The sequence below is a fragment of the Fusarium verticillioides genome, chromosome 8 (genome assembly GCF_000149555.1).
Source record: "Fusarium verticillioides 7600 chromosome 8, whole genome shotgun sequence".
NCBI lineage: Eukaryota > Fungi > Ascomycota > Sordariomycetes > Hypocreales > Nectriaceae > Fusarium > Fusarium verticillioides.
Window position 1 is genome coordinate 2,457,248 of NC_031682.1, and position 23,049 is coordinate 2,480,296.

Here is a 23,049-nt window from a genome sequence, read left to right on the forward strand (position 1 = left end):
AAGCTTCAGTTAGGCTAGTCCGGCGTGATGGGTACTCACTTCTGCCTGGACTATGCGCACTCTTTCCCTTTTCCGCGTCTCCACTTCTCTCATCTTATCTACAATTTAGACCCTTTCCTAAATATGTCGGCGTGATTTACTAGTAGTCAAGCAACCATCATTCACAGCCGCTTCGCTGGTTTTGCACTCGAACTCGAACAATCCATTACCAGAAGAGATATCTTCCCGGGGTTCTCGAGATTCCTGAGATTCCTGAGGTCCCCGAAATTCGGGGAGCAGAAGAATAAATTCTCTTACTGGAGGTGATCCAAGGCTGCGGACAATCTCAGAGCCATTCCATAGCTGACATACGTCTCGAGAAGTCGAAGACTTCAGCTCGACCTCAGCAGCTGCTAAATTTTCCCTCGCTCTGCCAATAATCGCCTTTAGCCACGATGGCCCTCCAACTCAAATAGCGCTGACAATAATGGTGAGGATTCCAAGGGGTGCCATCGCAAAAGTAAAGCTGTCAGCCCAGCCAGTGGCTTAGCTCATGTAATGCATAGTAACTCTTTCTCCGAAGAGGGCAATAAGTCTTGAGCGGAGATTAGTATCATAAGTCTAACCTGGACGGTTGACTTATGGCGCCAAGTCTGTGAATAGGTTATTGGCGAAATCATCGCCGAATTCTGCAGCCAAACACCCTGGAATGAACAAACGAGTTATGGCCAGGGACCACGGTAGCATTTGGCTGGGGTTCATGGCAACAGCGAAACGCTGGCTCTGATACATTCGGAGGGTGTTGGAAAGTTCTTATTATCGGTCTCTGTCAAGCACTATCCGTTTCAACTGGATTATGCGTGGTAGGTAATATATCGGTAGATGTGGAAGCGGTTAGTTCTAGCTGAGCTAGAGAATAATGGTTGTGAAGAGTCAGATCATATTCGCGCAATTTGATCACGCTGAGAAACCAGGCTCTAGGACTTTTATTTCCGGCGAGTTTATCTCATGGCCAATAACAGGATATTTCTAAGCGCTGCGGCTAATTTGTGTAACATGCATTTCTGCCTTGCCTAATATTGAGGCCCTCCACCAACGCGCATTGCCGTAGTAAGAAAAATGCCGATCTGCTCTCAAAACAAGGCACACAGAAACTGGAGAGAACTAATAAATCTACCAGGCCCATACCTATTTGCTCTCCTCAACAACCTTCCTCAGGTCTCGATTCATCCTTACATATCCTTCCTGTAGTTCGTTCAACTTCCCTGCCGCAGCAGCTATTGGTGCCAGGATGCCAGAAAAGCGCTCTCCTTGCGTAAATCGTGTTGATCGTCCATCCTCGACAACTTCTAGGCAACACCAGTGCTCCGTGTCAAAGATTATGGGTGTTAAGATACTGCCGTTCCACCGAAGTTCCTTTTCAGGCTGTAATACCGATACGACATTGGTGTACGATTGGGTTTTGTCGATGGTGATGGTCTGTTTGCTCCCAACGGCGAGTTCGTTATGCGGAGCTTGTACTTCGATTGATGTGACAAAGGTGTTCCATTTTGGCCAAGAGTCCAAATCCATTAATACGCGCCATACTTGTGATGGAGGTGCTGAAATTGTGATCGATTCCTGGATTTCACGCATTTCGAATGTGATGTATTTGAGCAGTAATGACAATTGGGAATTGTATTCTGGTTTGAGATGGGATTTATTATGCATTGAGAGTCTGCTATTAGCATTATATATAATAATTAATTCATATCCCGTTCTTAGGAAGCTATTACTTTGTGACGCGGGTCGGCGCATATGAATGACCGACGCAGGCCGTTTCAGCTATGACGTTAACGACTTCGGAGGGTTATTTGTCCGCTCACACGGTCGAGATTCCTCTCATTTCCCCGTGAATACGACAATTATTACCCCGATGTAACAATAACATGACTTCACTTCAACTCTTACATGAAGCAAGCAATCAGCTAGTAACAGAATATGTCTTTTGAATGAAAACACTTTCACAATTCCTAGATCAAGACGCTAAGCGTCCGAGTCAACGGCTGATTGTGCCCACCATCGTATTTACTACTGAAGCGACCACCTGAAATCGTCACTAAAGACGACTGTGGCGTTAGTCCTTTCCGACATGTCAATTTCAAAGGGCTGTGAATAAAATCCATCGATCATGGTTCCAGTGGACCCATTGGGCTGAAACCAGACGGTCACCTTGTTACCGGGCTGGATTTCCTGACTGGCGCCTCTCGGGAGTTGCGAGGAGCCGACGTAGATGGGAGACCTCTCGAATCCCACTGCTCTGTAGAGGACGGGGGAAGCCCTGTCAGCCTGGTTGTTGAAGCGGAAACCTCCTTGAGGTCCACCACCACCGACACTGCCTGTAAAATCAGGGTTCAAGGTGTAGGCCTGACCAGGACTGATAGACTCGGGTTCAGTCGACGCCTGAACTTGTGCTGGAGGGCTGATTAGCAGATTGACTCTAAGTTGTGGATCCGAGGACCTGGATACCTCCTGGCATGAAGCTGGATTGAGTAGCAGCAATAGCATAGTCATCACTCCACTGGGTTTGGATATTAGGTGCAAGGCCTTGATTGCAGTAGTCAGTGCAGGTTCAAATAGATGAGCACCTAACCTTACTTGAGCTGAACGCAATGACATTAGGTTGGTCATTTCCAACTCCGAAACCCAAGCAGAGTCTGTTGCCTTGCTGTGCAAGTTGCTGCAGGGTCCTTTGCCCTGGAACCTCAACTAGCAGAGAATAGTTTGTCATTTTGGCAAAGATTTGTTGTACTTTCTATGGGGAAGTACAATGAAAGGCTGTTTGTTGTTTTCTATGGCTCGAAGAAATGAACACGCGGAATACAATTGCCTTTTATACCTAAAAGGTAGAGAGCTTTAGAGAAGCGAAGAAGTCTAGACTGTCAATGGGCGCTCAGCTGGCTACATTTATGCAGTCTACTATAGTTCGCAACACTTCCTGAGAAACACACATAGGCAGGCGTTTGATTATAGCCACCTCGTGGTAGCTATCGAACTTTACCAGCCTATGACTGCAGTCTTTCTGCGCATAGTGAGAGACATGGCGTACATTGTTCAATAGTCTGCTCAGCCTTTTACGTTAGTGCTTGGCCCAGACCAACTTCGGGCAGATAGTACAGCCAGCCACGATGAACCCCGCCCGCCAATTGCGGCTAGACATTTGCAGTTGTCCTGGTAAAGCGAACATCGTTAAGGACTACTTAAAGATAGTCAGTTCTTATGTGCTGTTTTTTGTACTCCTTAACATGCCCCAAGCTGTGACCCTATCTAATCGTCCCGCACACATGTCATCTATTGCCTCAGCGCAATGCGAATTACACTTTTTGATCCTGGAAAAAACTACACAAAGCTGTGACTTATTTCTTTGAACATCGAAATGTTCAAATTGTTGCTTTGTAATTTTGGCTGAGTTTTCTCCGTTGTCGGCCTGCTTGGCCTCAAGGCGCGAACAAAGCCAGCCACAATGGGTGCTTTACCTGCCACAGCATCTCGTTCCGCGAAAGCGGAATACATTGTGATCCATTTACGAAGCTCTGACTGGTGGCTGTCTTTTCCCCTTTCGGCAATTAACTCCACTATAGACGTTCGCCTATCTTAGTGGGAGTTGGCAATCTCGGTGAATGAATTTAAGATCCCGCGGGATCTCGGGATATTGTCATCATTCTCACTATTTGACTTCAACTGCTGCTTTTAAAGAGTCGGTAGCATCTAAAATTCACTAAGAAGTGACCAGTTTCTTAATGTTAGTTTCTGAGTGATGGGAAATTATGAAGTAAGATCGATTAGAATGACTTTAAAGCTTGTGACCTCGTCAAAACCCGCACTACCGGGTAGCTTAGTCAAGTATTTAGGTGAAGCAACTGGTCACTCTCGATACTTACCTCAGAACAGAAGACACCTAGCAGCACTAGATATTCCAAGTATCATTTGTAAAATGTCACTAGCTATTTCACCATAAGATATAAGAATATTATGCTTACATATCACCTTGCAACGTCATAATCCGGTTTATCCGATCTACCCGCCATCAGCTGAATACTCTGCCCTTTTTACATCGGCCAACCAGAATACGCGCCCTCGCGCGAACTAAGTAGTTTACAGCGGAATCATGAATTTTTGACAGCCACTATTTAAGCCGCATAGCAGCTATTCGCCCATGCCTCCGAGGTTCGGCAAGCAATAGCGCTGCCCGACTTTCGAGTCACTAAGCAGAATTTCCAAGGCCTGTCAACAGCGCCCTTCACATGATTTTCACAAACATCGTTCTTGTGACTCTCTCCCTCCGTTCAAACATGAGATGTATCGTGTTTCATGGTAATCAAAGGCAAACATGTCGACCGATGAATGGCTGGATCGGGTGAGGCTTATCGAACAGGCTGTCGCCAAGTGCCGCGGAGATGTTGCGCATGCTCAATCGGCGCAGAATGAGGAGGAAATGCGGCTGATTATCACCACAATGTGTCACGATATCATCGGGATCATTGGACGGCCTCAAGTCGAGAGATCGTTACGAGCATGGTCTGAAGTATATCCAGAATATGAGGGATCCAAGTTGATAGAGAAGACAAGCATCTACCGCCATTTGGTCAGTGCTCAGGCCCCACATGCAGAGTATCATGCTAATGAGGTTTATAGCAACAAAAGAATACGCCTTGGGTTCCTACATCTCAGCATGATTATACAAGAACTGAAAACCAAGCTGCATCGTTGAGACCGACACCCTGGAACTTCGTCCTCGCCTCCATCGGTTCAAGAAATGGAGGTTCAGAACCGGGCGGAGAGACTTCGGGATGCCCTCTGCCTACCACCTATCCGTCGGGCATCTGCAGACAACATCAACCCATCTCATCCGAGATACATATCTCACTTACCACCAAGCCACCAAAGAACACCACAAGACGGTTATTATTCCCCCTTCACGACTTCTCCGACAACCCGAAGCAACCGTTCAGAGTCGCCAAGGGTTCTTCCCCCAATCATTTCATTTGGCGACGACATAGCTGAGTCGCCTGTCTTTCATACTCCCCAGAGTAGCCGACGAGCAAGCCAAGTATCATACCCAGCCTCAGATAAGAGTCTCGACCCATTCCAGCCGATCCACTATGATCCAAATCCTCACGAGAAGGCAGCCCCGAGTCTGAAGTCGCAGCCTACTAACAGCATGACAACTCCTGGTGACGTGAATCAGAATAATGGTATGTGTCGGATACCGAGTGACAAAAAGGCTGGGACTACATTCTATGAGATTCCAACGCCTTTGGCAGAATATCTTGAGAGGATCCTTGCTGCAGGGGACATGCCATTTACTCTGGCTGGTTTCAGAGACAGAGATAACTATTACAACTGCCCGTTCTGTAGCGAGAACGGAAAGAGGAATTATAAAAGGTCAGGACCTTTTGCGGATCATTTAGTAAGGCACTGGAAATCGCTACAGACATCATAGCATAATGTACATGGTTAGGGACTAGCCTTGCTGTCGAATGAGAAATAAGCGACTCCACTCATAATATTGGCTATTTACACAAACATTTACTCATAACTATCCTCCAATCCGAAGAAGAGAAAGTTCACTCGCACGCGCAAGTCTAAATCTTAGGACGAGTAAGCAAAATCTTGCCATCCTTGTCATACCAGATCTTCCTCGCCTTAACCTGTCTCAGATAATCCTTTCCAGAAGTATGCGCATCCGCAAAGAACAACCACCACTGTCCCTTGTACTCAACAATACTTCCATGCGTAGTCCACCCATCAACAGGGTCGAGAATCTTGCCCTGATAGGTATAAGGACCGTAGATGTTCTTGGAAGTCGCGTAGACGAGGAAGTGCGTGTCGCCGGTAGAGTACATGAGGTAGTACAGCTTGCCGCGCTTGTGAACCCAGGGCCCCTCGAAAAATCGTCGCTTATTGTCCTCTGCTTGAAGGGGCTTGCCTGTCTCGGGGGCCAGGATGACGAGATCGCGGGGTGTCTCGGTGATCTTGTGCATGTCCTTGCTTAGCTTGGCGATCTGAGGAGATAGGGCGTTGGTGCCGTTGGGAGCAGCTTTGTCGCCGAGCCACGACTCATTAAAGGTCTTGTGATCCTGCCAGGCCTGAAGCTGGCCGCCCCAGATACCGCCCCAGATGAGGTATGCCTCGCCATTAGTGTCGACATAGCTAGCAGGATCGATACTGTAAGTACCGGGGATCCAGCTCTTGTCGGCCTTGAAAGGACCGCTGGGCTTGTTGGAGACAGCAACTCCAATTCTGAAGATCTCATCTTTATCCTTGGCGGGGAAGTAGAGATAATATTTGCCGTTCTTGTAAGCTGCGTCAGGAGCCCACATTTGCTGCTTGGCCCATGGGACATCATCGACTGACAGAGCGACGCCATGGTCGATAACGGGATCTTTTCCATAGATGGTCTTCATGGAATAGGTGTGATAATCTCTCATGGCGTACTGAGCGCCTCCGGTGCCGTTGACGACATTGGCTTCGATGTCGTGAGATGGGTAAACCCAGAGTTTGCCCTCGAAAACATGAGCCGAGGGATCCGCAGACCAGAGGTCGGTGATCAGAGGAGGGATATCATTAGTGTCTTGCGCAGCGCAATTGCCGGTCAAAGACAGCAACAATGCTGAAGACAGAAACTTGAGCTGCATCGTAGCGAACTGTGGAACCTAATTCTTAATTGACAAGATTGAACAAGAGCCTGATGAACCAAATTATCGTGGATCGCGGCCTCGTCTTTTATACCTAGTTCTCCACTGCGTTACCAACTGCCGTGATGATGACCTCAACAAAGTTTGTGCCCTTGATAAATCAGGCTATTCCCCCTGGAAACACTGGGGTTTGCGGGGTACACTCTTGGCACAGGATTGGACCGCCGGATAAAACCAATTTTAATAGAGTTTACTGGATTGTTTTCTATATAAACCCTTTGTCATGCTGCACCGCGCCCTCAACTAAGCAGCTGGGGGCGACAAAACACACCGCCAAGCGTAAGCCCGTCCACGGAAAGGTTTGTGCCTAAACGGAAGAATTATTCACGTAGTATTGTGTTGATGTCAGTGAGAAAATAGTCTATTTGAGTTTATACTTGACCAGGGGATCGTCAGGAATATAGACCAATACGGAAGACAGTGCATGCGCGGTCGTGTCATGGACTGGTGCGCTTAGCTTTAGCCCCACTGGGTACCAGATTACCGGTCCATTCAGCTTATAAGCAGGACATGGCCAAGGTGCTCGATGCTACGTTAATGGAGGTTGCCTCCCATGTTTGCGTAATGCATCTAGAAGGTCAGATACACTGGACCCTGGGAGAGCAAAAAGTCAATATCATGCTGTTTTACGTTAAAGGCTAGTTTACGAACGAGATGACATTCGAGATGCACCGAAAGATCCGGCCGTACTATCCGGTCGTTGATTGATGCCATGTGAAACATGCATCGAGTCTTAGCGTCAACGATCCAAGATGTAGTGGACCTGGGGCAAATGCTCCGAATGCAGGTATCGTATTCGCCTCAATTCAGAGGAGCAATAGCTAAGGCACAGCACGCGGCGATTGCTTCTCTTGCGGCAAAATTAAAATAATCATAGTTACACAAACATTAATTGGGGGCCAAGAGGGATAATGGCAATATACATGATACAACATGGGACGTGCTTTAGGCAACCAACCAATATGACGCCTGAGGTATCAACACGAACTTCATGAGCTGATTCCTTGCGGCAAAATGGAATACGTATGCGATAATCCAGACCCGATCAACCCAAGGCTAAATAGCACCAAAGATGACATACACAAGCCGTCATATGCGTCGCCCTGGCCGTAAACCGGCTCTATACTATTATATCCGTTTCGGTTCGCGAGATACTACTTAGAGACCTATCCCGCCATATCAGCCTCAGTTATTCAAGCGAACCCAAGAAGATGAGGCAAAACTCAAACAACTCCACGCGCGCCACTCCAGGGACTGGAGTCAGACAGACGCGCAAGCCTTTGAAGATATCGTGGACAGAGACAATGCTAGAAGCGACGCGTCGAAGGAACCGCTGAGGCTCATCATATACAGCTACTTCGAGCATCTCAACCTTCCTCCCCTACCACCTCCTCTTCCAGGATGTAGTACAAGTGTACTACTTAACAGGGCTGAAAACCATAGCAACGAGAGTATAAGACCTTTTATGGTGGCTTGCGATAAGGGCCTGCTTGATGAGGTCAAGTCTTGGACAGAAGAAGGGGAACGGATAGAAGAGCTCCAACAATTAGATCTGCAAGACGGGTTGGTATACGCAGCGAGGGCGAATCAGATTGACGTAGTGCGATATTTGCTCGATGAAAGATGGACGCCTCTGAATGGTGAAGTGGTGAGAGAAGCTTGCGATAACCTCTCCCTCCCGCTATTTGAACTGTGCGTTCAGCATGGGTATCACCCTAATCAGCAAATACCCAGTCGCGACGGGCATTTCGGAGTTGCCATAAACCACTGTGTCCAAGACGTGGACATCACTCGCTTTCTCCTTGAACATGGCGCAGATCCTGATCTGGCCCCATTCAAGGACGGAAGGCTACAGGACTGGGGAGAGAAAGCCACTCCACCAATGGACCGTACATCAGGACTCGCGCTCGACCTCGCAATTGAGAAGAGCCTAATGATCGTGGTGCGGATGCTTCTCGAGCATGGCGCTCATCCACAATACTCACGTCCACTCCATGGAACTATAAAAAGATTACACTGCCATTCAATCCCTGGCGCGCAAGAAGACTGGAGACCTCTGATGGAAATGGCCTTGAACTACGGCGCTGAGATCAACGCAAGGACCTATTCAAGCGGTACAGCGCTTTCAAGCGCTGCTCGCCATGAAAACTGGGAAATTGTCGAGTTTCTAATTGAGAAGGGCGCGGACCCGTTCGTCAAGACTCCAGCTTCAAAACGTGATTCGTTCGATTCAGCGCTGAAGTTTGAGGATCAGCCTTGGCAGAGGAGTAAGGAGGTGAAGGAATATCTGAAGAGTTTGATGAGTGGATCAAAAATGGAGATTGGAGGAGAAGCCCTAGAAGAGGCGAGGAAGAATCCACTGGTGCGGATCATTGAGAAAGTGAAGAGTAGAGATGCGGCCAGGCTAGAGAGTGCTTAAATCGCTGGGTTGGTGAATGCACCGATCCTCTTCATGTGTAATGCGCCAGCTCTATAGAAATGCCATTCAATGCTAAGAAGGGAGCCTCAGTTGGTAATGGAGATGATATTCACCTGAGCAGAAAGCCAATGAAACCGCGACTGTTTGCCAGCTTCCTCATATAGCGGTTTCAGCCTTAGCAGACCCGCAGCTTCGGACGATCTACGTTTGTTTGATCTTAGTGTAACGCATTTTAATGGATCTAGACCTTCGGGCCGCCTCCGACTTGAAATTGGTTGGTCAACAGTACCTAGCACTACCTCTCACGCATTAAGCAACTGCAAATATTTCACTAGTCACCCATAACGCATGAAAGTACTGATCTGTACCTGCGGGGCGCCCATCGGTGGCTTCGATAAGGATAAAGCTCAATCTCTTCCCCTGTAAGACCTAGTCTAATAAATAGTCCTCGCCACTTCTAATTTCTACATCCTAAATTTCTCCTCATCCTCGCTGTCCCTTCGCAATCGTAAAAATGGCCGACGACTCATCCAAGTCATCGACAGACCCCTCCGCCGCCGTCGGTCCCTCCAAAGAAGCGAACAAACTCCTCCCCGAAGAAACAGAGCTCGACCAAGATGGCTTCCGCAACGATCACCAAGACCACCTGGACATGCAGCGCCTGGGCAAGAAGCAGCAGTTCAAACGAACCTTTTCGCTATGGTCGTCAATTGGCTTTGTGGCTATTTACATGGCGACGTGGGAATTTGTGCTAATTTCTCTTGCGCCTGGTTTCACGAACGGTGGATATGCTGGTGTTTTCTGGTGTTTTGTCACAACGACCATTGCGTATTCTGCTGTTGTTGCGAGCTTGGCGGAGATGGCTTCTATGGCGCCTACATCGGGTGGGCAGTATCACTGGGTTAGCGAGTTTTCGCCGCCCCAGTATCAAAAGGTTCTGTCTTATGCTTCGGGGTGGATGACGACGTTGGGATGGCTGGCTAGTTTTGCGAGTAGTTGCTACACTATCGCTTTTCAGGTGCAGGCTTGTATCAACGTTACGAAGCCTGATTTTGCGTTTACGACGTGGCAGATTGCGCTGATCATGTGGGCTGTTATCATTGTCACCATCGCGTTCAACACTTGGGGTACAGCTTTCTTTCCGCAGCTCGAGACAGCGAGTTTGATTGGTCATCTTTTGGGATTTTTCGCAGTCATGATCCCTCTCTGGGTTCTTTGCGACAAGAATGATGCGCACGATGTGTTTTTGCAGTTTACTGATCAGAGTGGATGGGATAACATGGGCTTTGCCTACATTTCATCTCAGATCTACGTTCTTTGGTGCTGCTTCGGTTCAGACAGTATCGTCCATCTCTCCGAAGAGGTCAAGAACGCGTCGATCGTTGTGCCGAGGGCGATCTGGTGGTCATACGTTGGTAACGTCTTTTTTGGGTTCATCATGCTCATCACCATGCTTTTCTGCATTGGCCCTCTTGACGCAATCATCGAGGCAGACTGGCCCTTTATCGCTCTGTTCGATCGCACCGGATCTCAGGGCCTCAACCTTTTCTTCAACGTAATTCTTTGGCTCTTGGTCTATCTTGGTAACATCACGACTCTTGCGACATGCGCTCGCGAGACGTGGGCGTTTGCGAGAGATAAGGGACTTCCTGGTTCTCAGTGGATTGGCCATATGTAAGTTTTCACCTCAAGTTCGTATATCTCCAGCTAACAGCTTGCCAGGGACAAGAAGTGGCACATGCCCTTCAACGCAGTCTACCTCATGTCCATCGGTGCTGCTCTCCTCAGTCTCATCCAAATCGGATCCGACGTCGCCTTCACTGTTTTGGTCTCGCTTTCAACACTCGGCATCATGAGCACATACCTTCTTAGCATTGGCTGTGTACTCCTCAAGCGCATCAGAGGTGAACAGCTACCTTCTGCTCGGTGGAGTCTGGGACGGGTTGGACTGGCGATCAACGCGTTTTCTGTGCTTTACAGCTTGTTCATTGTCATTCTCTGCTGCTTCCCGTTAACTTTGCCCGTCGATACTGCCTCAGCGAACTGGGCGCCTTTGATATGGGCTGGCGTTATCATCATCGCCGCCATTGCGTATGTTACGCACGGCAAGAAGGCGTACACTCCTCCGGTGAATTTTGTGGAGGGTTTCAAGTTGCAGGGCGTCGGCCTTCAACAGTCATCGTAGGGATAGAGAAAAGGGGAAAAGAAATTGTGTTATAGATTAGTATTAGACGCTCAATCTTGCTATCTGAAATTCCGACCTGTTTGATCACTGAGTCCAGAAACTCTACATTTTTAACGCTTTCCCAGTATTCTATCTCCTCCCTTGGTGACCAAGTCCTTCTCCCAGGTAGGGGTCTTTTATCTCTAGTCAAGACCAGGCAGGACCACCTGAACTAGAGAGTTCAATTCATCAACACAAACATTATCACGAACATCGAACTCCCCAGTTCATTGATCCGAACTGGACTCAGTCCAGAAACGCGGGTCCTCTGCCTCCCTATGATTCGGGTTGTTCAAATACTACTCCTCAGCCTGCTGGACAGAGCGCACAAGTCGAAGAAGATTCACGGCAAGAACATGTTATTGAGAATCACAGCTCTCGCGAAAACGACAACAGTCACGGTGGCGTACCTACTCCAGGTCCGTACCAATGTCTCGAGTGTCCAGCTACTTTTGCTGTCAAAACGCTGTAAAGGTAAGTATCCCCTCCATGTACCATTTGGAGTGTCGAGTCTAACAGATGCAAACAGCGCGCATCTTAGAAGACACACAATGCCATTCAAATGCACCGAGACTGGGTGCAGCGCAAGCTTTGCATTGAGGAAGGATCGCACCCGTTATCAAGACGAACAACATGGCTCCATCAGATGGTATTGTAGTTTTCCGGGATGCAAATATCAAATGGCGCGCGATGGCACAGCACGGAGAGCCAACGTTGAAAGGCATGTAAGGTCATGGCATAAGCAGCAAGATCCAACCTTGTATTGTGAGCGTAGGTAGCTTGTAGGCCACTGGTAAAATATCGCTGTTGCCCAAATATTCTTCCGCCACGATGGTTTTCGACGACCTGGGCGTTTTGTGAGCATTCAACGGTGATTGCTTATATAGGAAGGAGGTTGATGTCTTTGATAACAGATGAGTCACAAGTAAGATTATTGGGTACTTATAAATAGTGTAAGCTTGCACCGCTTTGCCATGCCTTGTCCAAATCCCTTGAATATTCATTTACCTAAAATTTACGTCGAGACATTTGTTGTTTGCAGATCCTGCGTCGATATGACTGCTCAGACACCGTCTCAAGAGAGATGGCAAGCATTGCCTTTGTCAATCGCTCCATCAATAGCGTCTCACTCCCTATCAACACCAGAGTCCCTACAAATTGAGATTGATCAAACAACTCACCGGCTTGAACTCCTCGAGTTTTTTCATATTCCTGCTTCATCCAGCATTCTTGAGATTGGATGCGGTCAGGGCACATGCACTGTCGTCTTGGGGCATGTCGTTGGGGAAGATGGCCATATTGACGCCATCGACCCCGCACCTCTTGATTACGGTGCACCATACACTCTGGGCCAAGCACAGGAACATATCGCTCAAGGCGCTTTGGGCGGGCGTGTGAAATTCTGGCAGGCCCTACTTGAAGACTTTCTAAAGAAGACAGGAGACAAGAAGTGGGATTACGCTGTCTTTGTGCACTGTCTATGGTATCTCGATGTACCAGAAACCCTCACTCGCATGCTCAAAGCGCTGAAGGGGCGGGTGAATAGAGTCTGCGTTGCTGAGTACGCCATGAAGGCATCTGAGCCAGCTGCTGTTCCTCACTTGCTCGCCGCCATGACACGCGCTACATTTGAAGCACAAAGACCAGAGAGCGAAGCGAATATCCGATGTCTGCTGAGTCCACCTGATATCAAGAATATTGCCGAGGATGCTGGCTGGAAGATTGAGCAAGAGACGGATATTATACCGCATGCGGGACTGCAAGATGGGGGCTGGGAAGTTGGGGATGTGAGAAGTAACAGTTTCCTTGATGATATTCAGCAGTATGTCACGGATAGTAAAATTAGGATGGTGGTCAAGAGTGGTAGAGAAGCGGTTATCAGAGCTGTTGAAGGGCTGGATGGTAAGAGGGTGCAGACAATGGATGTGTGGGCTGCGACATTAGTTGAAGCAAGCTGAAAGGAAGGATGGTCCAGTTTGAATGAAATGGACTGAATATCATAGATATACAAGCAGATTCATTCATATATGTAATTGACAGATATTCAAACTACTGGCCTAGTAGATTTTTAACTGAGCACTATAGCCACAGGTAATAAAGTCGACTGGTCAGGCCAACTAACTACCTAAGGTACTGACTCGGAATTATCGCGAATCCTCGCTCCAAGCAACACCAGTAGAGGAGCAAATACAAGATCAGTATCTGCATTATAGATTTTACAATTCAGAATCCTCACAATACGGGCTATAATAATGAGTCCCAAGACGAGTGGAAGATGGTCCAGTGTCTCGACGGACTGGAGCATACCCACCTAGTCACCGCTCTATGCGCTTTTATATTGCCCAGAACGTTTTATCTTCTCCAGTACAATCTGTGGTCTCAAAGAGTACCTGGAAAAGAGCGAGCCCCTACAAGCACAGCAAGTCGACAGTCTGAATATTCAACTAGCTCCAAGGACTAATTATTTCGCTTTAGCCAGGGTTGACCATCCGCCTAGCACGTGCCGGGAGATCTTTGAGAATATGGCCCAAGAAGTTGAACGGTGTGAAGATGACTTGAGCCTAAGTTATTGGGAATAAGTCAAGTCGCACTTGACAAGTTTGAAATTTATTGTATCTTTATAATGGTTCAGGTAGTAGCTAGTTGTAGGGGGCAGACAATCTAACTGGTTCTGGAACTCTCAGCTCATTCATAGTCTTCCACATTCGCTGTTTCCCCTATCCTTTATTTTTCGGCCTCTCACTGTTAGAACAAAAGCTTGCAGTTGCAAGTGACTTGGTGATCACTAACTTCGGCAAGATTGCTCGGGAGGGTACAATGGCATTTGCTGTGTTCCCACTGTATGACCATCCTGGAACATCAGCAACAAGCTTTTTACTTTGACAGTTGCGTTTCTTTCACCAAAGACGCTTGTCAACAAATCCTCTATTGCGCTTTGTTCGGCGTATGTGGCACGGACGACTTCAGTTGCCATTGTAACGAGACGAACAAGCAATAATGTGTAATCGGCAATATTTGTTGTGTTCTGTGGAGGATGGCAAGTTGGTATTCTGCAGGAGATGAGGGATGTACTGGTCAGAACCTGACTGAAGTTTTTCAATTTCTTAGTGGTCACTGAAACTTTTAAAATTTTGCAGTATTTACTGCGTCATTTACAGTTGCTAAGGTCTCCCAGTTACTTCTTATATGGGCCGTACTTCAGACATTTTGCTTATCATTGAGTCCTTGAGTAACGCATTCTGAAGAGTGTAACGAGGAAAGTTTTTCGATCGGGGTTTCAAGCAGAAGTTATCACCGGGCCTTGATCAGAATACCTTAGCCGTTGCTGGGCTCTTCTGCCAGTAATGATAGATCTTTGTATTAGTTAGGTGTAGTCTAATATTGCAGTATTTGCCTAAAAGATGTAGGGCAGATACTGAACATATCATATTAGTATATAAATATATTATATATATTTTTTAGATATGCAAGTTACTTAATAAACGCAAATCGGAACCTTTTCATTATTTACTATAGTAGTTTCTCGCTACAGCTATAATAGACTTATTTCTTATTCGAAACGTCTAGAAAAGACAGTCAGCATATGCAGAACACAAGGCATGATGAGAGGTATTGCTTACTGAACTGGAAGTGGATGATATCTCCATCTTGAACAACCTGCGGAGAACAAGAGTGAGCTTTATGTGATTTAAGTCGCGTTACGCGCACTTACATATGATTTTCCTTCTTGGCGGTACTTGCCAGCTGCTTTGATGGGGCCCATGGACTTTTGTCCTTCGCAGAGATCGTGGAAGTCTTGATAAGCGACAACTTCAGCCTTGATGAAGCCTCTCTCGAAGTCACTGTGGATAGCACCGGCTGCTTGTGGTGCCAAGCAACCCCGGGGAATAGTCCAGCATCGAATCTCCTTCTCACCAGCTGCATACAAGTTAGCATCCAATTATACGCACGCAAGATTTAAACCAACCTGTGAAGTAGTATTGCAGTCCGAGCTTTGTGAATCCTTCGGTGATAATCTTGTCCAGCTTTGACTTAACCTTGATGTCCTTGAGGAACTCGGCCTGAGCATCAGGGTCATCCTTCAAGCTGTGTAGCTTCTCCTCGAACTCAATCGAAAAAGGAATGATATCGCGGGGTGTACCACCATGCTCAGTAACCCACTTGGCAATACCGGGGAGGTACTTGCATTTCTGTCGAAGGTAGTCCTTCATTGTCAAGTTGACGAGGTAAATGACGGGCTTGGTGGTGATGAGCTGGATCTTCTCGTTGATGAGGGCGATCTCGGCGGGTGTCCAGCTTCCATCTCGGACTGGTTGGTCCTTTTCCAGCATCTATTGCTTGTTAGTCCTTTTCCTACTCCGGATTGCCATTTGCTTTTCACTGACTTCTTTGATCTTGGTTGTTGTCTCAGTGAAAAGAGGCAGCATCTTGTACTTGCCACCAGCCTTCTTGACGATTAGCTCCTCGGCCACGATTTGCTTCGCGAGAATGTCTGAGATCAGTGTTAGTTTGGTTTAGTTGTCGATGGGAATGTACATACCTAGATCCTTCTTGCAGAGCTCGCTTTGGATGGTGTCTAAATGAACCTTTGTCAGTTGAGTCACTTGTAGATAAAATGCTGGACCAACCCAAATCCCGAACAGGGTCAATCGAGTCGTCGACGTGCAAGACCTGATCATTATCGAATGCTCTATTGAACAAGCCATGTCAGCCTCGCTCCTTGCCACTCTATTCGACAGACCTTACCTAACAATATGGAACATGCCATCAACGGCCTGGATATGGGACAAGAAGGCATTTCCAAGACCTTCTCCCTGAGAAGCTCCCTTGATCAGACCAGCAATGTCGGTGACCTGAAGATAAGCAGGGTACATAGAAGGAGGCTTCCACAGATCACACAAAAAGTCCTAAATATCACTCATATTAGCTCCTCCCTCACCGATATTTGACAGAATCTCAACTTACATATCTCGCATCGGGAACAGCACATCTCGCCTCATTAGGCTCAATCGTACAAAAAGGATAATTCTCCGCCGCAGCACTCTGCTCCGTCAAGAGGTTGAACAAGCTCGACTTTCCGACATTAGGAAGACCGACGCATCCCATCTTCAAGTTCTTGCGAACTCGTCCAAAGGCGACGACATTATCGATAACGGGTTCGGGTTTCTTGGGAGCCATTTTTGATCAATAGTTGCCAAGTTTGGAGTTGAGATGTTTTCTTGTTGGTGTTTTTGTTTTGAGGAGGATTGAAGGGATGGGATTGTGAGGAAGACTTTTCAGAAGTGGCCTGATAGCCCACTTTAAAGACATGGGTGTAGAGTGTTCTGGCCAGTTAGTCGAAAGCCACGTTGATACGCTGTAACCTCAAGAAAATACGAGAAAATGCTGAATATTGCATTCTGTGAGTTTATTCATTACTAGGTAACCGTATATCGATTACTATAAGTAAAGAAACGCCCCAGTCTAGTCTCTACAGGGCTTCCTATCGCTCTGCGAGGGCAAAAGGCATTCGTGAGGGGTATCACGTGAAGGACCCTGAAGATTTAGTGGAGGGGCGGAGATGCCGTAAATAAACAGGACTAAGCCCAACTCGGCTTCGGTTAGGAAGCGAGTCAACGTTGAAACGTGGCCAGCACGGCCACAGAATTTCTCTAGCCACGGTCAAGCCACCCCTTGGGACTAAACTTAGGATATCTCTCCAAAGAGATGAAAAGCTTCAGATCGTGTTGTCATTCATTATCTGTGTTCGCAGCCTAAAGCTTAACCTTATAGGCCGCCGTTATCCATAGTAATAGTTAAATATAGCAAAGGCTCGGACGATCTTAGGATCAGACATCAGATCATTCACCAGCAGGTCTCGTAGCAAAGTTGAACCGAACTCTCTAGTCTTATTATTCTAACTAGCACTCTAATTACCAGAATCCATGGGCCAGCCCATTACTTCCAGGACCCCATCACTCCAAGCCAAGACATAATCTCTCCCCCTTCACACCTACCATTACATGCCTTGCTGATACCTGTCCAAGCCTACAACAGACTTTGATGAGTTTTTTTCGTCTTAGTTGCAGTTGGCGGCTTGAGCGTTTTGCTTGTTCTGGCCACCCTGGTGGTGACGAGCCTCAAGGTCTCGCTTGCAGTTGGCGTTGTTGGCGGCGGCGGCGGCCTGATTACGGTTGGCACCGTTGCGGTTGGCGCCGGCGGCGTTGGCCTTGTTACCGCCCTGAGCTCCCTGATGGTGGCGAGCGACGAGCTCCTCACGCTTGTTGTTCTTGCCGTTCCTGTTCTTGCCCTTGGCGCCCTGGTGGTGACGGGCTACGAGTTCCTCGTCACGCTTGTTGTTGTTGCCGTTGGCGTTACCGTTGTTAGCAGCACCATTGTTGTTGGCAGCAGCAGCGTTGTTGTTGTTGTTGCAGTTGTTGGCAGCGGCAGCAGCTCCGTTGCCGTTGGCATTGTTATTAGCATTACCCTGAGCGTTGCCTCCCTGGTTGCCCTGGTGGTGACGAGCTACAAGCTCCTCATCTCGCTTGTTGTTTGCGTTGCATCCATTAGCATTGGCGTTGGCATTGGCGTTGGCATTGTTATTGGCATTGTTGTTGACGTTCTGAGCCTGGTTGTTGTTCTGGTTTCCCTGGGCCTGGTTGTTGTTGTTCTGACCGCCCTGGTGATGAGGCTATTCTTGTTAGATAAAGTGCTTCCAAAGGATATCAATACGACTAACCTCTCGTTTCTCAGCGCTGAAGATGGGGAGAGCGAGAGCGTCTGCAGGGAGAGCTGCAGCAGCCATCAAAGCCTTTTTCCTGTTAGCTTTTTAAACTATTAAGATCATGGTAAGTAACTTACAGCAACCTGTCCAAAGCTAGAGCGAGAAACTCGGCTATCTTGAGAGAAGACCTGAGCGGCAAGGACAGTGACGACAACGTTGGAGAAATACATCTTGACTTGAAAGTGATGGTGTAGAAGTGATTTTTCTGACTGGCAGGTAAAATGAGAGTGATGTAGAATAAAAGGTAGGACTAGCCTTGAAAGTTGATGAGAAGAGAAGGAACGTTTGCGTCAAGCAAAGTTAAGCTCAGATGATTGAAGAAGGAAATGTGAGTTGGTTGAAGAAATTAAGATTTGGGCTGAAGATGCTAAGCTTCTTATACTTGCTCGATTCTGGGTATGTTAAGTCTAACTTGAGATGACAACCCCAGAATCTTAGAATAGACCTTGCCCCCCCTCGATCTCTCCAAGTTCAGAGAATCGTCAAACGCTATCGGTCTTGTCTTGGCGCTTGCGTTTGAAGACTTGTTGGACATGATGCCGACATTGCCGCTCTGTTGAGTCAACAACGCGGTATACGAAAAAGGCGCTTTCTCCTTGTTGGCCTCCCGCTAGACAGTTTTGGGGTCAAGGTGTAGGGACGGTTAGAGCGGCCAATCATGAAACTCCAACCTCGGCCGAAACCCAAGGCTCTGGTCGTTGTTTGCTTAAACGCGAAAACGTGAAGTGACATACTGGAATCAATTGGGACACACTATTGGTGGAAGTAAAACTCAAACAAGTTTCGCTGGTTTCACATGATTGGTCTAGACGACATGACCCCTGGCGGCTACGACGTATAGTGCCTCACGTTGCCTGAGAATATCACTCACCCCTGTTACAGATATTGTCTAGGCCTATAATTCTCGGTGAGTAATAGTTTACTATTCCTGATTCGACATCTGTCAAACCCGTGAAGCTGGAACATGTTTTAAGTGGGTGGTCTGGATGACTTGTTGTGGTATTCACTTGTCGCACGAACCATTTCACGTTTCGTCTTGGCGTTTGAAGAGTTGTTATTGGAAGCCGATTATCCGCTTACTGCTGAACCAAGTTAGAGAAGACCAATTATAGAATCAGATTTCTGGGCATTGATATATACATCATTGCTTCAAAACTTGTCGCACTTGTTCTTTTTCTCCCTCATCGCCCTGGAGGTTGACTTTTATTCTCTCACTGCAGGCCAGTCATTTTCCTTAACTTCTTCGAGGTTCAGTCCATCATTTTCTGCCACAATGGGTTCAAAGTATCGTCCTGTTCCTGAAGATGAGGAGCAGCAAACTTATGAAAAGAATGCTCTCTTATCACCTCTGCCCATCTACACCAACATCTCGCCATTCATTTCACAGCCAGGCGCACATCCAATCTTGATATGGATAGCTCACGGTGTCTTACTCTCCTTCTCGTTGGCGTTCTTCGCCCTTTCATTACTACTTCGCGCCAGTCCTTTACAAAGTGGCGTTTGTAATCAGCCAAACTTTCCCTACTGTGAGTCCATCGCAGCTCTTTGCTGACCTGTTTTTAACATCAAATAGCTCCCGCAGAAAGTGTTGCAGACTTCCATACGGTCCGATACAATATCACTCCAGCCCTCGAGATGTCTGAGTTTGTCGGATACGGGCCCGAAGTCGATAAAGCGTGGAACCATGTCACATATGATGTGGGCGATCAAATGATTTCCAAAGCTGAGCTCGACAAACTGGGTCTCGACCCCAATTCTCTCAAGGTCAAGGATCCCAAGACAGGACATACGGGCTATCGCGTCGGAATCCAAGTGTTCCATCAGCTTCATTGTCTGAACTTGCTTCGGCAAGACACCTACAGGGATTACTACTCCAAGATGGGTGGCGATATTGAGGTTGAGCCTGAGGACTTGAGAGGCCATCTTGGTAAGTCAGAACCTTTAGGTCAATTGCTTGATCAATGCTGATATAATTTTTAGATCACTGCATCGAGATTCTGCGAAACAATATAATGTGCCAGAGCGACACTGGTGTTTTCGCATTCAAGTATTACGATGGCTATGATGGTCACTGGCCTGATTTTAGCACGCTGCATACATGTCGCAACTTTGATGCCATTCGAGACTGGGCGTTTGAGCATGCTGTTGTTTTTGGAGATGAGGATTGAACAGAGCGCGGACCCCAATTAGATAGAAGTGTAAAACAAGCATAGAACCCTGTTGGTAGACAATGAGCCATTAATCTCGATCCTGATGCTCCATTCACCTGGCTCTGCATGCTTTTAGCCGCTGCATATTCATGATGTCGGCGTTTACATGTGATAAATAGTACCAAGCATGATGTCTACCAAAAGAGGTAATAATAAGAGTTGCGACAACCATTCGACTAAGATATTACGGCTTTTGACTGGCTGCAATGATGTGTGGGGTTTATATCTCAGCTGTCAATTATTCACAGAATTTGATTGAGGATGCAACCCGATAACGTCAGATGAAAAAGTCCCTGCAGAGTGCCCAAGCCATACATGCGTTTTGATTGGGCCGTCTAACTGAGATCTGGATGAGATAAGATAAGATAGTGTCCGATAAGATCGTCGACACTACCCTACAGAAGTAGATTTGAATAGTAAACAATCATTACTGAGCCAGAGACTGGGTAAGTATGGTGAATTATGATGGATACATGGCTTGGAGCACCTGCTCTATTTTTTTTTTTATTTTCTCAGAAGGATCCTCCTCATCCATGAACACAATGTCGTCTGCCGGACCTCGATCGACCATTCTCACTAATGACTCGATCCTGCTGAGACATAAACCTCTTAGTACAGGCAATCCTTTGATCCGAGATACCCAATCAACTCGCCAAGCCGGCATCGGCTTAAACCCCAGCATCACCTCCACAATCTATAAAGATAATGTGATCACTTTAACACAAGCCTAGCAAAAGTTCTCAAGCTCCGGTAGTTAACCATACGATAATGCTTCATTTTAAGCTTACAGGGGGACAGACCCGCCCCAGATCAAGCCCGTGCGTCGGCAGAAGATCCTTCCAAGACGGGAAGGTCTCTTGGCGTCCGAAGTTCGGCTGTCTCGTATTTACCACGGCGGCCGTTTCCTTTAACAGAAGGTCCAGGGGTTCATTTCCGAGCACTAGCATTGGTACGGAATAGGCACCGCGGCAAGTCGTCCACTCATGAGTCAATATGGCAGGTCAGATTTACGGAATAACTTGTGTAGTTGCTCTTATGGGGAATTGACATAGATAAGGATGGCAAGTTATGCTGTGATGGGATGGTCTTTTGATCTGGATGAACGGAGATATGGCATAATTGGAAACGATCGCCATGAGATAGTAAGATGGATAGATTATGCCCGCTCTATACTGCAAGTAAGAACAAAAGAATATAATTATAAATATGTAGTGTAGTTGCATAGATTATAGTCGATATCATCATCTTCATCTATCTCCTCACATCTCATCACCGCAACAATGGTCTCCAAGCTCGCTCTCGCTCTCTTCTTCGGCAACGCCCTCGCTGGTCTGGCCGGACGTGCTATCCCCCCTCGCTGTGCCATCGCAGACCCTACCCCCGAGCAAGTCCAGCACGCTCAGAACCTCAAGAAGATCGAGTCCGTCTCCAAAGTCGCCGCTACCTCCATCACCGTCGACACCTACTTCCACGTTGTTTCTTCCTCCTCCTCAAAGTACATCACCAAGGCCAAGCTCCAAGCCCAACTCAAAGCCTTGAACGACGCTTATGGTCCTCATGATGTTACATTCAACCTCATTGACACCACTTTCACCACCAACTCTGACTGGGCTGCTGGAAATGGCGAGGTTGCTATGAAGAGACAGCTTCGTCAGGGTGATTACAAGACTCTTAACTTGTACTTCACTGACGTTGCCAAGCTTGATGGTCTTGACGCTCTTGGATACTGCTTCTTCCCTGAGCCTAATGTCTCAACTGGATCTTCAACCTTCATCCGTGACGGTTGCGTCATTGTCGCTGAGACCGTCCCCGGAGGCTCAATGGCTCCTTATAACCTCGGTGGAACTGCCGTTCACGAGGTCGGCCATTGGTTCAACCTCTTCCATACTTTCCAGGATGGCTGCAATGGTGGAGATCTGGTTAGCGATACCCCTGCCCAGGCTAGCCAGACGAGTGGATGCCCTGCTCGACGGGATAGCTGCCCTAACCAGGCTGGTGATGACCCCATCCACAACTTTATGGATTACTCCGATGAGTAAGTTATTCCCGAAAACGTTGATTGATATAATTACTAATGGTTATTGTAGTGTTTGCTACGAGGAGTTTACCCCTGGTCAGAAGACCCGCATGCACAGTGCTTGGACCACTTACCGCAAGTAGATTTGCGATTATAAGATGAGATGAGATGAGATGACATGTATATAAATGTTTGTACATATTTCTGCATGGGAGCGATGTGGAGTTTGTGAGTTGATGGGCATGACTGTATTGGTGTTATCTGGATAGCGAGTACGGAGTATGAGATTAGATATGAAGAGATGAGTTGATCTGAAACGTTTCACATGTTTTAGTGAATATGCCCCGTACGGGGTAAAGTGAAACTCCTGTCCCTTCGGTAGTCGCCGTGATATCATTTGAAACTTCGGCCAATCCCGACTCGATCTAATTGGCTGCATATGTAGGTGGAAGCGCGGGTACAACCAAGAGCATGAAAGACATTGCTGCGATACGATACAGCCATATAAGGCCCACTTTACATGGCTTTAGTGTAGTTACTTTAAATCTCATCATAAGTTTAGTGCAGTTGCTCAAAGCTTTGACCAAGTTTAGTACAGTGCACCCTATCCTCCGATGGCTTGTGTATTTTTTTTTGAGTCCCAAAAGGCGCTTCTTAAGTGACCAAAGATTGGCACGTTAATCATCTGCTGATGGCTTCG

The 23,049-nt window shown here is 47.3% G+C and overlaps 12 protein-coding genes across 12 annotated transcripts; 7 read left to right on the top strand and 5 right to left on the bottom strand.

Annotated features, from left to right (window-relative positions):
* Window positions 1–1,167: 1,167 nt before the first annotated feature.
* Window positions 1,168–1,614, bottom strand: FVEG_17520 (hypothetical protein; the record flags this gene model as incomplete). Its single annotated transcript, XM_018906767.1, has 1 exon — window positions 1,168–1,614. One exon carries the CDS (start codon window positions 1,612–1,614, stop codon window positions 1,168–1,170), a length of 447 nt encoding a protein of 148 aa, XP_018761615.1.
* Window positions 1,615–2,049: 435 nt separating this feature from the next.
* On the bottom strand, window positions 2,050–2,749 carry FVEG_13424 (hypothetical protein; the record flags this gene model as incomplete). Its single annotated transcript, XM_018902797.1, has 3 exons — window positions 2,050–2,432; window positions 2,488–2,565; window positions 2,617–2,749. 3 exons carry the CDS (start codon window positions 2,747–2,749, stop codon window positions 2,050–2,052), a joined length of 594 nt encoding a protein of 197 aa, XP_018761616.1.
* A 1,599-nt stretch (window positions 2,750–4,348) lies between these two features.
* Window positions 4,349–4,729, top strand: FVEG_17521 (hypothetical protein; the record flags this gene model as incomplete). Its single annotated transcript, XM_018906768.1, has 1 exon — window positions 4,349–4,729. One exon carries the CDS (start codon window positions 4,349–4,351, stop codon window positions 4,727–4,729), a length of 381 nt encoding a protein of 126 aa, XP_018761617.1.
* A 45-nt stretch (window positions 4,730–4,774) lies between these two features.
* On the top strand, window positions 4,775–5,461 carry FVEG_17522 (hypothetical protein; the record flags this gene model as incomplete). Its single annotated transcript, XM_018906769.1, has 1 exon — window positions 4,775–5,461. The coding sequence occupies one exon, from the start codon at window positions 4,775–4,777 to the stop codon at window positions 5,459–5,461; it is 687 nt and encodes a 228-aa protein (XP_018761618.1).
* A 29-nt stretch (window positions 5,462–5,490) lies between these two features.
* On the bottom strand, window positions 5,491–6,656 carry FVEG_13426 (alpha-N-arabinofuranosidase; the record flags this gene model as incomplete). The annotated part of the gene is made up of 1 exon (XM_018902798.1): window positions 5,491–6,656. The coding sequence occupies one exon, from the start codon at window positions 6,654–6,656 to the stop codon at window positions 5,604–5,606; it is 1,053 nt and encodes a 350-aa protein (XP_018761619.1). The 3' UTR covers window positions 5,491–5,603.
* A 1,074-nt stretch (window positions 6,657–7,730) lies between these two features.
* Window positions 7,731–9,135, top strand: FVEG_13427 (hypothetical protein; the record flags this gene model as incomplete). Its single annotated transcript, XM_018902799.1, has 2 exons — window positions 7,731–7,739; window positions 7,879–9,135. 2 exons carry the CDS (start codon window positions 7,731–7,733, stop codon window positions 9,133–9,135), a joined length of 1,266 nt encoding a protein of 421 aa, XP_018761620.1.
* A 514-nt stretch (window positions 9,136–9,649) lies between these two features.
* On the top strand, window positions 9,650–11,320 carry FVEG_13428 (hypothetical protein; the record flags this gene model as incomplete). The annotated part of the gene is made up of 2 exons (XM_018902800.1): window positions 9,650–10,809; window positions 10,858–11,320. 2 exons carry the CDS (start codon window positions 9,650–9,652, stop codon window positions 11,318–11,320), a joined length of 1,623 nt encoding a protein of 540 aa, XP_018761621.1.
* A 1,037-nt stretch (window positions 11,321–12,357) lies between these two features.
* On the top strand, window positions 12,358–13,423 carry FVEG_13429 (hypothetical protein). Its single transcript, XM_018902801.1, has one exon. It carries the CDS (start codon window positions 12,415–12,417, stop codon window positions 13,315–13,317), a length of 903 nt encoding a protein of 300 aa, XP_018761622.1. The 5' UTR covers window positions 12,358–12,414; the 3' UTR covers window positions 13,318–13,423.
* Window positions 13,424–14,825: 1,402 nt separating this feature from the next.
* FVEG_13430 (GTP-binding protein YchF) lies at window positions 14,826–16,660 on the bottom strand. The gene is made up of 9 exons (XM_018902802.1): window positions 16,325–16,660; window positions 16,106–16,266; window positions 15,988–16,049; window positions 15,900–15,935; window positions 15,745–15,851; window positions 15,327–15,690; window positions 15,072–15,277; window positions 14,980–15,016; window positions 14,826–14,922 (listed from the first exon to the last, which is right to left on the bottom strand). The coding sequence occupies exons 1-9, from the start codon at window positions 16,535–16,537 to the stop codon at window positions 14,903–14,905; spliced, it is 1,206 nt and encodes a 401-aa protein (XP_018761623.1). The 5' UTR covers window positions 16,538–16,660; the 3' UTR covers window positions 14,826–14,902.
* Window positions 16,661–17,417: 757 nt separating this feature from the next.
* Window positions 17,418–18,292, bottom strand: FVEG_13431 (hypothetical protein; the record flags this gene model as incomplete). Its single annotated transcript, XM_018902803.1, has 3 exons — window positions 17,418–18,029; window positions 18,078–18,149; window positions 18,200–18,292. 3 exons carry the CDS (start codon window positions 18,290–18,292, stop codon window positions 17,418–17,420), a joined length of 777 nt encoding a protein of 258 aa, XP_018761624.1.
* Window positions 18,293–19,395: 1,103 nt separating this feature from the next.
* FVEG_13432 (hypothetical protein) lies at window positions 19,396–20,290 on the top strand (the record flags this gene model as incomplete). Its single annotated transcript, XM_018902804.1, has 3 exons — window positions 19,396–19,648; window positions 19,696–20,049; window positions 20,103–20,290. The coding sequence occupies 3 exons, from the start codon at window positions 19,396–19,398 to the stop codon at window positions 20,288–20,290; spliced, it is 795 nt and encodes a 264-aa protein (XP_018761625.1).
* Window positions 20,291–21,589: 1,299 nt separating this feature from the next.
* Window positions 21,590–22,492, top strand: FVEG_13433 (hypothetical protein; the record flags this gene model as incomplete). Its single annotated transcript, XM_018902805.1, has 2 exons — window positions 21,590–22,367; window positions 22,420–22,492. Exons 1-2 carry the CDS (start codon window positions 21,613–21,615, stop codon window positions 22,490–22,492), a joined length of 828 nt encoding a protein of 275 aa, XP_018761626.1. The 5' UTR covers window positions 21,590–21,612.
* Between the last annotated feature and the right edge of the window lie 557 nt (window positions 22,493–23,049).